The following is a 17500-nucleotide window of genomic DNA, read 5'->3' as shown; positions in this document are numbered from 1 at the left end:
TATAAAAGTTTGAACAGACAAAACCAAAATTGTGATCAAATGAATTAATTTTTAGTTTTTTTTTATAAAATCAATAATTAGCTGGTAACTATCATGTAAAAGGTGGAATGAATTGCGTTTATTAAAACAAGAGGAATTTAATGAAATAAGAAAGGATTCTGCAAATTTTCTAAGGATACTATTTTTTCGATATGAAGAATAACACGATGTGAACTGTCAAAGTGTGATTGAGATTAAGCATATGATCTGAAAACATCGTTTTGAACTGGTTTGGATTTTTTGAATTATAAATATGTTGATTAACTCTCTTATAAATATACTGGGAACTTTCCCCAATACAACATTTATTGCAATCATTGCAATCCAACCTGTAAACAGAATCGGTGACCCTATCAGATGGGGCTCTAGACTTAAGAACCAAAAAAAGGCAATTAAAAGTATTATCGAAACTAAAATCTAAACGGAAACCTTCTGAAGAAAATAACATTTTTAAAAAATAAGAAAAATTGCTTAAAAAAGGTAAACAAATAATTCCTTTGTATTGGGTGGAAGAAGAAGCAATTAGGATTGAACAAGAAGGTGAAAATGAATTATTAAAATTAGTTTGTAAATAATTTAATCTATTATTAATAATGTTGTTGACGAGGTGTGAGGGGTAACTATTATCTTTGAGAACAGAACGAATAAGGGTCAATTTTTTTTCCCAAAACAAACTGTTGCTCAGTTAGACACATAATTTAAATATCTTCCTGACCAAGTTGGTTTCTGATACCAATCAGTCAGGACGGAATTGTTTATTTTATTTTTAGTGATTCTTAGGTCTAAAAAACTAATAGAATCATTCGACTGTCTCACAAGTGAACTGATACTACTGTAGAAAAACAAAAATAATTTAAGAAAGAACCAAAAAAGGAAAATGTAAAAATGTATATAACACATATTTATTTGTTCCTAACAAAGATCGCACAAGCACAGTCAGCCGTCGTGCGACACGGAGTGTTCTATTCCGACCAACACGTGATGACCAACACGTGATGGATTTACAGAAATTAATTATATTTTGACAGCTCTCTGAAAGTAAGCAAGAAGAACTACGTTTCTTTACACAATTTGAGTTTGAAAAGATAAAACAAGATTCGGAATATCTTCTAAGGCCCGCATTTTTTTCTTTATATAAAATTATAGGATGGTCAGTATTAAAAGAAAGTTTGAAATTAATAATGTGCTCAGAAAACATTGTTTTAAACTGTCTAGGAATTTTTGAATTATAAATATGCTGATTCATTCTCTTGCTGATGTATTGGGAACTTTCACCGATGTAACAACTGTCACAATCTAAATAATTAATTTTATATGCGGAATCGGTCAGAGGAAATGTTTGATTTTAAAGTAGAAAACAAGGAACTGAGTGTATTGTCAAAAGTAAAAACTAAAAGAAAACCTTCATCAGAAAAAAAGTTTTTTTAAAAAATAAGAAAAGCTACCCAAATAAGGTAAACTAATAATGGCTTTATATTTACTAAATAAAGAATAAGAAGAATTTGAATCAGCAGTAAATTATTTTTGGACAACGGATGTAATATTATTATTGCCAATAATGGCAATGTTTAAAAATTCTAACCTTATGAAAATAGTATGTGAGTTTTTTTAACAGTTTATTTATTCAAAATCCATACGTTTTTATCCTAATATAGCATATGAAACCATTACTAATTTATTGTATATTAAGAATAATGGTTCCATATGCTATATTAGGATAAAAAAAATTAATTTGTTCACCACTGAATGAAGGCTAAGGTGCTAGCCGAAACGTATGGATTTTAAATAAATAAACTTTTTAAAAAACTCTCATACTATTTTTATTGATGTTACGCCCGAGTTTTTAACTCAAATTAAACATATATATCAACATCAAATTCAAGACTATTCAAATATATATATATATATATATATATATATATATATATATATATATATATATATATATATATATATATACTCGTATATGCGCGTGTGTGTGTTAATAATAATTAATAATAGTAATGAAAGTAACAATATTATAATTTATAGGTCCTGGATTAATTTTTGTTGTGTACCCACAAGCAATAGCAAAAATGCCAGCGTCTCAAATGTGGGCAGTGTTATTCTTCTTCATGCTGTTATGCCTTGGGCTTAACAGTCAGGTAAGACAATAAATCTAAAAAGCATAATAAATTAGTACATTATATATATATATATATATATATATATATATATATATATATATATATATATATATATATATATATGGTTTGTTGTGGCAGAGGTCGTTAACGCGTTGACTTTGTATGGACAGGGCTCTGGCAATCTGACATCGGGCAGCGCTTTTAATCGGCTAGACTTTTAATTGAAGATATAGATCAAAATATGTTTGCAATTGCAATGGGAACTCTCTCACACTATTCTTCCCTGAATCGAGTTGGAGTTTTAACTCAGCTCACGGACCTGCCCTAGGGCATTACACCCATTATATATATATATATATATATATATATATATATATATATATATATATATATAAAAATAACAACTAACTACTAACATTGAAAAACAGCAAAAAACACATTTCTACAGTGATGAAGCAGCTGGTAGTTTTACGGAACATAGTCAAATAATTGTTTGTTTGATATGTGCTATTTGTTGTGATATAATTGGTTTGGTTATCACAATGTAATTTAAATTTTCTCAAGGTCCAATTGGACTTTTGTGCCCCACTTTAACATGAATATGTTAACTCTGGTCGTCTCTATTAATACACAATGTTCTCTTGATCACTTTATTTTACTCAATTACACCACGTTCACTATATACGTATTATATATATACTGTTTTACATATTACTCAACGCCTACTATATCACGCTGTCATTATCATAGTTAATATTCGGCTATCCTGATCAATTCTCGTCCTCGAGATTGTAGTTTTCAAATTTCTTGGGACGTGTGATTGTCCGTTTCTGTCTCCTCTTCTTCGTCACTGTTATTAGATTTGTCATCATTACTGTGGTCTTCTTGCATCTGGATGGGCACTTGGCTTTCTCCACACTGCATACGGGAATATGCATCTCCGGTTTGCAGTCCTTTGATGGTTTATCTCCTGCTGATTTGGATCGTTTGCAATCATCCTCTTTAGGTTTCTTGGGACAGTCAGCAGATTTGATGCGTTTCCTTCTACACTTTAGTTCACACTTTGGTTTTGGTGGTGGGCATTTTCGTTTTGGCGGTGGACACTTCGGCTTTTCCTCATTTCTCTGCGCTATGGTTAACCAGTCTTCTTCTATTAAATAGTTATTTGATACCATAAGTCCATCCGCACACTCTGTCTCTTCAGTTTCATTTATGGTGTTTCGGGATAGAGCATCCCACACATGTCTCATCTTCTCTGCTGGTCGATTTATCACCTCATAGTCAAATTCTTGTAGTTTCTTTTTAAGTATGTCCTCATTTAATTTTATTGTATCCATTGTTAGTTCTCTTACATCTGATTTTTCCTGGGTTTGTTCACTTTTATGGGTCTCGTCGCATTTTGTAATTTTGTAATTCTTTTCAACCGTTGTTTCATTATTTGATATATTTAGTACGGGTATGATGGTCTTTGTTAAAGCACTTGCCTCTAACGGAATTTTTATTTTCTCAGCCCTAACAATTTCATCCTTAAGCGCTAACTCTAATGCACCTATATCATCATTATCATCTACCTTCTCCATTTCCTCATAGCACACTCCTATTGGCTCTTTCTCTATTGGCGCAATACAATCATCGATCTCGCTTCCCAATACCATTTTGTATACCTCATGATTGGGCACTACACCAGACTTCACTCTCTCATCACGAACCATCGATATCATCATTGTCATCATTTCATCTTCTCGGCGTCTGCTTTCCAAATACATTTTGTATAATACTTGTAGCTCACTCATATTGTTTTTTGTTATTGAAATGTCACAAACATAATCTCACACTTTTTGATTCGTCTCTAAAATATCTTTATGTATATTCCTGGTATCCTTCAGTTATCCTCGAGTAATCCCACTTCTGAATTGTTAACTCTGGTCGTCTTTATTAATACACAATGTTCTCTTGATCACTTTATTTTACTCAATTACACCACGTTCACTATATACGTATTATATATATACTGTTTTACATGTTACTCCACGTCTACTATATCACGCTGTCATTATCATAGTTAATAAATATATAAATTAAATTAAATTTATTTCAGTTCATCAAATATTACTCAAAACTATTTATGAAGCAGGACAAAAAAAACTAATTAATTTTTTACCTCTTGTCGCAGAAATTTGAAAATATTGTAAAAACACAGTAGTATTATTTACAATTATACACAAAATCAAGAATTCAAAAAGAATTTGAAAAACTTCAATACTAATCCGAATTCTATTAGTTGGAATTTGTAATGACTACATAAGTCAAAAGACCAAAAAGACTTGGATTGGATTATACTGTTTTCCATAGAAAGTGTAAACATTGAAACAACATATCCTTACATACGTAAAATATTTTTTTATGCTATAAAAATAGTTTAGAAATACCTTAGTTAGAAAAACAACGTTTGCCGTGTTAGCTGGTTTATATATATATATATATATATATATATATATATATATATATATATATATATATGTATGATTCTGAATTTGATGTTGACATATGTATTAACAAAGTCTAGTAATCGGGCATAATATCAATAAAAACATGAATTTCGAAACCTTGAAACATGAAAACTTATAAACTCCGTAACCAGTAACAGACGAATATAACTTTTAAATAAAATGAACAATTCCACAGTACAAAACGATTTACCTGACTCAGGAACTCTTTCTGGTGTGATATGTTTGCCATACATTAAAGAATTGTATGTTCCTTGGAATAAACTTTATTTACTCCAACTTGTAAACAATTTTAGCACAACGAATAGTACTATTTTTACCAAAACAAAAACCCTTTTAATATCGAACAACTTAGAAATTTCGTGTATCAAATTAATTGTCTAGATTGTATTATAATTTAATTTACATAGGAGAAACAAGCCAGAACTTAATGAAACGCTCACAACAACATAAAAACAATTCAAAAAATCTAAGACAGTTTAAAACTACGATAGCAGAGCATATTTATACTTTAAAATACAATATGGACTTTTCTAACCCGACTGTACTACAACTCGAACAAAATTTATGCAAACGAAGAATTATAGAATGATCTTTTTCGACTATTTACAGCGATAAAACAATAAATAAACGGAATGAACGTAACACGCTGTGCGACACAAATCTCTTTTATTTAGATAATATTTCCAAATTTCTCACAAAACAATAAAAACGACGCGCAAAGGATTCGCTATTTGTTCCACACATGTGTAGAATCTTGGTAAAAATATTTTTTAAAAAAGTCCTTTCTCCATTACATCTTCAACCAGTCTACAAACAACACACTATCCAATTGTGATTTTTTAAATCAGTATTTCGTGAAAATATTGTGTTATTACAAGTTTAATGTTTATAATACATAGTGTAGTGCATTACCATATCCTGATACCATGGATTATTGAAATTTTCTAATTTAACACTAAGATTAATTAATTGTAAGTACTTTTACTATTTTATTTTTTCTTTTCACTCCAATTCAATTGTTTTAGTTTTTAATTTTATTTATAGTTTCCACTGAATGAAGGCTAGGATTATAGCCGAATGGATTTAAAGTAAATTTTTGAAAGAAATTCATGTTTTTATTGATGTTATGCCCGATTACTAGACTTTGTTAATATATATATATATATATATATATATATATATATATATATATATATATATAGTAGATGACCCGACAGACGTTGTCCTATACCCACTTCTACGTTTTGTCAATGCCCTATACTAATATTTATCATTCTGTTGAAAATATTAATTATTGTTTTTCGAATTACTATTTACACCAATATAAAAATTAATGAGACTATAAAAATTAATGATATCAAAATATGATGATGATTCTGAATTCCCACAGTTAACACTTTAATAATCCCTTTAACAGATATTAAAATATGTTCAATAAAATTGTATATTAAAAATTATACACTGCAAATTTATTTTCAATAGCTCTATTTATTTTATTGCCAAGGCTTATACAATTTTTTAGACATACCTGTAGATGTGGATGTATAAATAAATGATTTTTTGTATACTCGTATTCACGACTAAAACATTGATTTTCCAAATGTATCACACAAAATATGATTGTTTGCCTTTGTGATTTATAGTCATAGCATAAGAAACACGTGTTGAAAATTGAAGTCTTTTAAAAGATATAACAAATTCAGAAATAATCAATATATAGCATTTGCGGTAAAGGTATAATATTGCCTTGGATTTTTCTACCCAAAATAATTGCTTCAATCCTTCAGCCTATGATTTTTATCATTTCGCACCATATTTTAACTGGCTTTTAGTAATTTTAATATCTAAATTATATTTTTCTCACCAATGATTTAATATACATTATTACTTAAGTTTATATTTGAAGTGAATTAATTTGTCAAATCCTGTTCACATGTGCTCTATTCAACTTACGATCAAAAAAATTATTGCAGTAAATAGAAATGACAAAGCATGTGTCGGAAATAGGCTAATCTTCATCTTAAGTTCAGAAGTGAAAACAATTTACATTCCGTCAACACCCACCGCATTAATTGAATTATAACTCTTTTAATTCTGATTTTATCAGAACTTGAAATACACTATATTGAAAATAATTAAATGAGCCACAACTTTCTTTATCATAAATTTTACTGTAACTTCTCTTATTTTGAAACGGCAAAGGATTGAAGGACTCGAAAGACACTCTAGTTGGACAGCTGCGCACTCTTTAAACAATCAATATTTGTGTAACAGATCTTGATGTATCAACCAATTGGGAACGTATTTTGGAGCGTTCATGATTTTTTTCAAAATTTTATTTTGGAACCTTTGTAGAATAGTTATGTTCGATTTACTGGCCGCACCCCATAGTTGTAGGCCGTAGGACCATATTGGTTTGATAATTGTCTTGTATATTAGGAGTTTATTTTCTATTGTGACTTCTGATTTTCAGCCCATTAACCTACGTGTTAATTCAAGCTGCTGACGCTTCTTTAGAATATGTTCATGACAGATTAATCTTCTATCAAAATGTATTCCCAGATATTTAACAACATTGGATACAGGAACCAAATCACCATTGAATCTAACAGGGGGGAATGAACATTGTCGTAAGGTAAAAGTAACGTGAACTGATTTAGATTTATTCACTTTTATTTTCCATAGTTTCATCCACTTTTCTACTTCATCTACATGTTTTTGTAGAATTTCCGAGGAAAGCAATTGTCATGTTGAGCTAGAATTCCCGTATCATCTGCAAAGGTAGCAATCATGGTTTCTGCATTTGTAGGTATATCAGCAGTATATATAATGTAAAGCAGCGAACCAAGAACACTACCTTGGGGAACTCCGGAAAAAATATTTTTAACATTAGATGAAGCATCATTCAAACTGATGAAGAACCTTCTATCACACAGATATGATTTTAGGAGGAGATAATAGTTGTATGGTAAATTCTTCTTTAATTTGTACAACAAGCCGTTATGCCAAACTTTATCAAACGCCTGACTGATGTCAAGAAAAAGGGCTGAACAATATTTTTTTAAGTGAAAGGCTTTATAAATGGAATCCACAACTCTATGTATTTGTTCTATTGTTGAGTGTTGTCTAATGAACCCAAATTGATGTATTGGCATAAAATTATTATCTTCTGAAATATTAATGATTCTTTTGTGAATAACTTCTTCAAAAAAAATTGAGAGGCAAGACAGAAGACTAATGGGCCGGCATCAGTTGGATTTTTTCCTGGCTCGAGAATTAAGATTATTTTTGCCAATTTCCACGATGAAGAAAAATACTTCAGCCGTATAATGGCATTAAATAATATAGTTAAAAATCTCTTACCTTTATCAGGAAGGTGTTTTATTAGACCAAATGTGATCGCATCATTACCAGGAGTTTTTCCCAATTTAGTGTTACTAATCTCGTAGAGCACTTTAGAATACTTTATTTTTGGAATGGGCTCGTCTATGAAATTACCGTCATGCAAGTAATCTGTGATAAATTGATCGTTAAGTACATTACAAGGATGAGGAGCGAAGACCTTTTCAAGGTGATTTGCAAAGGTAATAACCTTGTCTTCTGCTGATCTAGACCAAGAATCATCATCATTTCTAATTGGAGATACCGTTGAGGTTGGTCTTCTCATATTTTTCGTGGCTTTCTAAATGAAATGGTCATGAACAGACAAATCACTTAAGTGGGACTCCATTTCCATTTGTTTATTTTTTAAAACTAACAAATATTGTTTAAGTTCCATTATAGCTTTATTCAGTTTAGCTTTGTCATCCGGAAAATGAGTATTTTGCCACCTTCTACGCAGTTTTCTTTTACAGGCTATGAGTCTAAGAAAATAAAAGCCGATTCCGCAAAGCGTTTTTGTGAGACTTTTGACTCATGATAGAGAACCTTTGCGTCATAAAAATTTAACAAACGGTTGTTTAGTTTTAAATGTAATGTGATTATCGTTTGCCCCTAATTTTTGTTTTTTGAATTATTGTCGCGTTGTTTTTAACGTTTAATAATGTACTGTCATGTTTCGCCCTCCAAGAAATTAATCACACACACAAATTTACATATATATATATATATATATATATATATATATATATATCAAAAATCAAAATCTTAATACTTTAAGTGCATAAGGATGTGTTGTTTGAATGCTGTATACAATTAGGTATTATAAAAACAATAAACCCCATTAGTTTGTCTATATTTTATCAATACAATCAAACTGCAAGTTTTATACACTTTCTATAGAAAACATCGTTAATCCAATCCGAGTCTTTTTTGGTCTTTCGGCTTTTTAATTACGTTTCAAATTTTTCAGATTCTTTTTGGATTCTGGATTTTGTGTATAATTGTGAATAATACTACTGAGCTTATACAAAATTTTCAAATTTCTGCGAGGAGAGATAGAAAATGAACTAAGTATTTATTCTTTAACCTTAAATTTAAAAAAAAATATCTATGTAGAGCAGGGCGAGGCACAAAGGTCCAATTTGACTTTGAGCAAATATAAACTATATTTTAAAATCCAAACCAATTATATTACAACAAATAACACATTTCAAACGAACAATTATCTGACTACGTTCAGTAAAACTGTCAGCCACTTCATCAATGTAGAAATGTGATTTTTTTTTGTCTTTCAAAATTTTGTTATCTAGAACTTTTTACCTCATAGACGGGGTAACCTGAAACGTCCAGGTGGCAAAAGGTTTAAAGCCTTATTATAATTTTAAAGGTATTTTACAAAATAATTACATTTTTAACTAATGCTAAAACTACCAACGGAAGAAAATCCTTTTATTATGGATTTTCAAAGATTACCGTTTATCTCCCCTATTTCAAAAATTATCGTTTTCAAATCAAGTTTGTAGCTGGCTATACATCTTTTTTCCTCTACTTTCACATATTGTTGTTAAACAATGCTTAACTTTACTGATTTTTGGCACATCGGTGGTGGACCTTTTTAATCCCAGACCTTCATATATTAATATCTATTCTGCGATAAATTCTGGGAAATTATAACTGGAAAAATGTTATTCGACAAAATGTCCATTTGATCGATACCAAATTTTGGTTCTGAATTTAAATAAGATAAATAAAAAATAATATAACCTAGAAAATGTTTTATAAATACCAATGAGTATATAATTATACAAATAAGATCTTTCAGAGCACCGTGTTTGAGAAAAATATGCCAAAAAGTGCATTTTCATATTAACATATCAAAAATGTTGAGTCTCTAGTAACACTTGCGGCCCGTTTACTAACGTTTTTGTATATAAATAAAACTACAAACAAAACTACTTACTACAAATTTATCATAAATGAATAATATACGCGTAAAACATCCTATTAAACGTAATTGAACATCATCTGTCAAAAGCGTTTGACATTTTACGAAATTGCCACCGTCCATTGTTTTATTTAAATTACGCTTCTACAAAAATTTTCAAATTAAAAATGTAAAGTTTCTACGCGGATTTGAAATAATTTCTCACCTTTTGGACTTTCTCTGGATTGGCACAAATTTTTTAAGACTAAGACTGGCCAAATCGATTCAGCCGTTTTCGAGTTTTATTCGGACATTTGAAAGAGAGCTCCATTTTTATATATAAGATATATACAATTATACTTTGTTTATAGCGAATAGAATTGTAATTTTATTCCAAAATTTCAACATTTTATGAGCATAAACGCATGCTTCTATTCAGATTATTAAAAAAATGCTTCAAATATAGTTACTTTATATTTAAATTTCTGGTAAAGTTGCAAATCAGTCCAGGTAAACATTTCACCTATATATATTAAAAATAACCGTAATGCATAATGCAAGATATGCAAGTTTTATTCGATTTAACTCAATTTTCATTCAAAACTGTGTGTTTTTTGTCTTGATCTGGCACTGTTACAGAACTAGTTATGAGCTGCAATTTTCCAGAACTTTTACATATGAGGCGACATATTCAATAAGAATTCAGATTTGGAAACTTATAAAATTATAACGATACAATTTTGAAATCTTGAGGCAACCTATTGTGTCAAACTGTAATGATTTCGAAACCTTAACAATCTTTTTGCAAGTTTCTGCTAATTAGTTGGAACGTTTAGACACATTTTCTAGCAAAACTTGGTTTTAAATTACATTTCAATTTTTAAAACCGGTGCATCATTTGTGAAACGGGTTTTGGTGAGTTAAAAAAATTGATTTTAGATGTGAACTCTAACTGAAAGTGGTTATAAAAAAGTTAACAATTTTAGTTATTTTCGAATGCTAAAAGAATATATATTCAACAACCGACAGTGGCAAAACTTTTTTCAATCACAACCTCACAAAACGGCTATGGCATGCAAGATTATTATAATATTTAACTAATAGTTGTAAAGTTGGCAAAATCTCATATTATTAGTAAACAACTTACAATTTTAGCCATAAGTGAAGTAAGGCGTACTGCGTTACATAAGCCGACATTTGATATTATTAAAAAAATTAGGCAAGAATACAGTGCAAAAAAGAATTGATAAAATGCACAGGATGTTGAATCTTTATTGTGTGGCATGTGAAAACATCTCGGATTTTTACTCAACTTGACGAAACAACTTTGCCATAAAATGCTTTTGCTTTTAACATATGTGCGGTTCATAAAAGGAGAAAAAACCTGCCAAAAATATAATTTGCTTATATCTTTGCAAACTTACCCAATAGAAGAATCTATATTTTTTACGTGAGATGAGTTCTTTTAAAGAAAAGGAAGACCCTTAGGTAATATTTCATCAGTAGCCACATATGGTGTTCGAGTAATGGTAGGGCGCTACTGGGGTTTTCTTGCTTATTTAAAAAAGAATGTGCAGGATTTTGTTGCCCAAAATTAAAGTGCGTGCCTTCTTAATTCCTTACAAGAAGTATTAAAGTTACGAATACTATTAGAAGCAAATATTAGAATAATATTATATATAATCCGGTTTCTATTGAAAACGATGGAGAGTTTAATCGTTGCTTTGTATGAGTATTTATCAAAAGGTGCTTGTTAACTTTCCGTAGTGTAATTAACTTCCCGTAGGATAAGTTGTAGTAATCGCAAAAAAACTAAAGTGAAAATTTTTGCATATCTTTACGTTCCAAAGGTTTCTGAACATTCTGGCATACCTTAGAAAAATGAATGTATGTATGTGTGTGTATGATTGGTACAAATTTTCGTTTACGATTTTGGGCGCATCAATCAACCAATTTGCATGTATCAGTTTTTAAGAGTACAAAGTACTCGATTAAAATAATTCAGGTAACACTTTACTTGTATTGACAAAATGAAAGATTGATGAAATTTTTAGTAATGCAGGTCTAGCGGTTTTGGAGATACAGAGGAAAAATGATATCTGACGGTCAAATGATTATTAGACATACTTATGTACATCATATTATCAGATTTTTTATTTTTTTTAAATGAGTACTATTTTTGTTGGGTTCCGTACCAAGATTTTTAATTTTCAAAGTTCACTCGTTTCATACGGTTCAAGCAAATTTCAAAATTTCCATAAACTTTTTTTCAAAACTTTCAAAAATATACAAAGTTTTATACTTCAATTGTAAATTTCAATTTTACAATTTTCATTCTGGTACGGGAAGTTCCAGTAATTTGTCTTGAAGAACGATGCCATACACCACTAGTTTAAATATGTTTTATAAACTATTTAATGCTATGAGCTATTTTACTAGGTGTTTGAGTTTTCGAAAGATAGAAATGAGAATTACGATCCAAACTAATTCAATCCAAAAGTGACATCGCTTATACTTGGCCGATTTTGACCGAAAGCAATCTTCAACCTCAAGGCTATGAATTGTATTTATTAAAAGCTAAATCTGCTAAATGTTTAATAAAATAAAAGACATCGTTTTATTCATTTAGAACAAGGATGAGCAACCCGCGGCCCGCGGGCCGCATGCGGCCCGCCGGATGCTTTTCTGCGGCCCGCCAAGCATTTTTTAACTACAGTTTATTTTTCTAGATATTTTATCAAATACGGCTTTAAGAACTAATTTTGTTGTCAGTCACATACTGGTAAAAACTGTTGTTCGCAGAAAAATGAATTTCCTGATGAAATAAATATTAATTAATTGCAAGAAAAATTGAGAACTTGTCCGAGAGCATAGCAACAACGCATTTCTAAATTTAAAATAATTTAATAAGTAAATCTTATAAAGTCGCGAGGGTAAAATCATCGTGAATGTGCTTTTCAATACTAAAGTACGTTAGCTTAATGGTGATGCAATGCTTAAAGGAGTATACGACCCAAATGGCGATATTTATAAATTGTTTTTGACTATGAAAGAACAATTGTAGTACTTTCGTAATTTTGGTAATAAATCATAATATCTTTTGCAGAATCTTGTGTTTCGCTTTTCATATTTAGGAAAAAAATGTGAACAAATTTTAATTGTGATTTCAAATGTTGAAAGGTAACAAGACAGCTGTTTTCTTCACTATTCACCATGCAAATAATATAGCATGCAAAATAATACAGATTTAAAAATTGTATTTTTTCAGTAAACATCGAATTTTTTTATAAATCTAATGTCGCCCTGAAAAAAAAAAACGCAAATCAAATATGATTTTTTTTTGGAAGTACGTATGTGTGCGAACAATTACACAGGTCCACAAAAGAGAAGGATAATAATTAATCGCTGGATAATGATTAATCCATTCAGAAAAAATTCTAGATTGAAGATTGTGCCAGTTTTTAAATGTTTTTCCATATTTTGTGTCCCAATTTTGACTGTATATTTATTACATTTGAAAACATGTCACACACCCAATTAAGACAAATTTTTATGTGGACTTGTATTAATTTCAACCATGAAATTCATAAAAAATTACCATCTATCAAAACTGAGTAAAACATAGCAAAACTGCATACGCGTTGCTACTTTCCACATTAAAAAATTAAAATAAAGAACGAAATTTAAAAAAAAAACGGTTGATATTGATCAGCTTATATAAAAAAGCAGTGCCAATTTTTTTATTGAAGTTTTCAAGTAAATTAGTTTTTCTGCTTAACTATTTGTTTTTATTTTGTAGTAATATTTATAAACACTTATACACTCGTAATTATATAAAATAATACTTTTTTTAATTTTGAATTTTTGTTCTTGTGGCAATTTTCTAATTTTGTTGCAATTACATTATTTCCGCGCTTAGTCAATAAATCTTTTGACTTAATTTTAGTTCAGACTTTTGAGTTTATGAAAAAGCTTCAATTTTATTCAAAAAGAAAAAGCAATTTATTTTGTTCTTTATTTTAATTTTTTAATGCGGAATGGAAAACTACATGCGACTCCAAATTTTCATTATTATAGAAGTAGTCCAATCATTTAAGTAGTCCAATCGTTTTTTATATAGCTCGGTGATCGATGAATTAACTATTTTCGCCATTTTTGTGAACATTTTTAATTGAAATTCGATCAAGATTTTCTGAGTTTATAAAAAATCCTAAATTTATCCGCTCTGTCCGCTGCAACATTTTAAACACAATTCTTAGACATTGGCAACGAAAGGGTTAATTCCCATAAAAATAACTGATTTGTAGACTTATCCTAACGGTACTTGTCTTGCAGAAGGAGCAATTCTAGCAAAAAAAATAGAAATTTAATATTATATATGAAGATAAAACTGTTTTTGAGAGAAAACTGAATTTTTCAGAATTTTCAATTCAGAATTAGTTAGTCATTTCTTTTACTAATGATTTCCTAAAAATATTCTCTGTGGCTAAACGTTCGCCGGGTCAGCTAGTATATATAAATTACGTGCGGCCCGCCATAAAATTTTAAAATTTAAATTGGCCCGCGGGTTAAAAAGGTTGCTCGCCCTTGATTTAGAATGTAGGTGCTGTAAGCAATAAGCGATCGTAGCGATTTAAGATTACTTCTGACAAAGCTAGAACCCAAAATTGCTAAATTGGAAGCAGCACAACAAGTTTATTTGTCACATTAAAATTAAATTTGTTTGCATCTTTATTCTGAATTTAATAAATTGTTTCATAATTTCAATCATAGATGTTATCAATTTATACCTTACTTCTGAGAGAGTAGGAAATTAATTTTGATAACAATAATTATTTCAATAAATAAACTAGTTGGTATTGGTATTTTGCCTTAAAGAAAATTACATGAACTTTGCGATATTTGTAAATAATTGAATTATTCAATAAAATATAAATTAATATATGAGTGACTACTTATTTTCTCAAACTTTGATGAATTTTTAAAATACATAAAATGGCTATTAAACTTCTGAAATCGGTTCAGGCGTTTTTGCAAACGTTCATAAATTTTTGAAATTAAACGACTTGTCGTAGAGCCGTAATATTTTAGTATGATCTATAAGACTATGGTATCTACCGTCAAAAAAAATTATAAAAATCGTCGAGAAAAAAGTTTTCAACACTTTATTACAAGAAAACGGCCCGGCCGATCTTTACCAAAAACTAATCAGGTCGATTTCCAACCAATATCTTTCGAACGGTTTTTGAATTTTCAAAATTGATTTAGAATTGCGGGCTAAAACGTGGACGAAATTTTTTCATTTTTCTGCTATTTATAAAAACTGACAAACAATAGTCCTCATCGAGGTGCATCGGATGGCTTTTAAATTTTTGAAATCGGTCCAGCCATTTTTGAGAAAACGTCGATTTACGGCAAAAAATCTGTTCACACACACACACATAATTTTTTTCAAATTTGGTCTCATTCAGAATGCCTTGAAATGTCGGGGAAACATTTTTTTTTTTTTATTTTCATTCTGCAATCTATAAAAATAATTATATTTAGCAGAGAATGCTGACGAGTGTTTACAATTGATTGTTTACAAATTAGTAGATACGCCCAGTGGTGTATCTACTATAGTTAATATATAAAAAAGAAAGAACTAAAGACAAATAAAGAGAATATATATATATATATATATATATATATATATATATATATATATATATATATATACGTGAAAATGGCTGAAATGTGAGGCGCAGGCGTTCGGCGAATGCATTAGTTTTTTCTTCTGGACTTCTTGCCCATGAACCGTCTGTTTGTCTTAAAGGAGGAATTGGTACAATTGGTCTTTTTAATTTTTTGGTTGCTTTCCAAAGAAAATAATTTGTTTCACTACTTGCAGAAAGATTATGTAAGTAGTTTTCAAAAGAATCATTTTTATAATGTATTAATAAATTTTTTAGGTCTCTGCATGCACTGTTAAATTTTCTTTTATCTTCCGGTGATCTAGTTATTTGCCAAATTCTTCTTAATTTCCTTTTCTGTGCAATGATTTTTTTAATATCTATGGGCACAGAGTGACTGTGATTGTGATTTAGAATAGGAGTCGATGTTTTAGCTGCTGCAATTAATGTATTTGTGAAGTTGTTGATACCAATATTCAAATCATTCTCACTTTTTAATGGAATATTACAGTTAATGGTGTATTCGATGTATTCTTGGAAAAGTTGCCAATCGGTAAATTTGTTTGTAAGCGAACTCATGGCTTTGGTTGGAGTATTAGTGGAGTATTTAAGAATTACTGGTGAATGATCAGAACTGAGATCTGGACTTAAATTTATTTCAACACTCTCGTTTTTAATAGTTTTGGCTACAAAAAAATCGAGGAGGTCTGGAATTTTGTGCAAATCAGTTGGCCAGTATGAGGGCTCACCCGTAGAAAATGTCCGAAGATTATTATTATTTATTGTATTATACAATTGACGGCCTCTAGGTGTTATTAGTCTAGGTCCCCAAAATGTGTGCTTTGCGTTATAATCACCTCCCGCAATAAACAAATTTCCAAGGCTGGCAAAAAAAGTTGTGAACTGATTTTCAGTAATAATGTGCCTTGGCGGACAATAGATTGCCGATACTGTAATTTTGTGAGTCATTAGGTCAATTGAATCGTTTGTCGATTGTATGTAGTCAGTCTCGTAATGTCTTATGTTTGACTTGATGATAATGGCAGTGCCACCGTGAGGTCTGTCGTCCGGGTGATTTGTGGTATATGTGTGATAATTAGAAAAACGAATATTGTGATTTGTCTCGGTAAAATGCGTCTCGGAAATTAGCATAATTTCTACGTCATTGGTAGTTAAAAATTGTTTGAGTTCATGGACATGATTGCTCAAGCCGTTCGAGTTCCATATGCAAATTGTTAGTTGCATAGACATAATTATTTTTTATTAGATAAAATTGTTGTTAATAAATTAAGCATTATGCCCAATTGTTCTGTCAATATTTTAATCATGTTTTTAAGTTCTGTTAAGTCATTAGATTTATTGTTAGTATTGTTTTCAGAGTTACTATTATTTATTGAATTCGTTGAGTCAGTAGGTAAAGTTGTATTGTTTCTAGTAATATTGGAGTAAGTTACACCCGGTCTTAAAGTAGCATTTGGTTTTAAATTTTGCACATTACTTGTTTTTCGGCGTAATGAAGTGTTTTTTTTTCAATATATTCTTTATAGACGTGACATCCTTTATAGTTAGCACGGTGATTTTCATTACAAAGGACACACTTCACTTGGTCGACCTTTTTTTCCCACTTGCATTTTTCTGTCAAGTGATTTTGAACGCATTTAACGCATCTGGGGGTGTAGTGGCAATAATTTCTGGTATGATCATACCTTTGGCAGCAAGTGCACTGAACAATTTCTCTAGAGAACCTCTTTGCCTCTATGTCCACTTTAGTTTTATTTAAAAAATCAATTTTATAAAAATCTTTGTTATTAGGATGTTGTTCAAGCTCAATTAAAAACATGTTCAGAG

General features: G+C 30.0%; 1 protein-coding gene across 1 annotated transcript in view; it reads left to right on the top strand.

Moving 5' to 3' along the window:
- The window catches only part of LOC113371608 (sodium- and chloride-dependent GABA transporter ine-like), a 432836-nt gene that overhangs the window by 335228 nt on the left and 80108 nt on the right, over nucleotides 1–17500 (top strand). The window contains exon 10 of the mRNA XM_026612248.1: nucleotides 2071–2183. Coding sequence (XP_026468033.1) covers nucleotides 2071–2183 — 113 coding nt within the window. The remainder of the gene's footprint in view (nucleotides 1–2070; nucleotides 2184–17500) is intronic.

This window comes from Ctenocephalides felis, unplaced genomic scaffold (genome assembly GCF_003426905.1).
Source record: "Ctenocephalides felis isolate EL2017-DRISC unplaced genomic scaffold, ASM342690v1 CF-g0.4_SCAFFOLD_01492, whole genome shotgun sequence".
NCBI lineage: Eukaryota > Metazoa > Arthropoda > Insecta > Siphonaptera > Pulicidae > Ctenocephalides > Ctenocephalides felis.
Note: the sequence above shows the minus strand (reverse complement) of the source record. Positions and strands in the feature narration are given on the sequence as shown.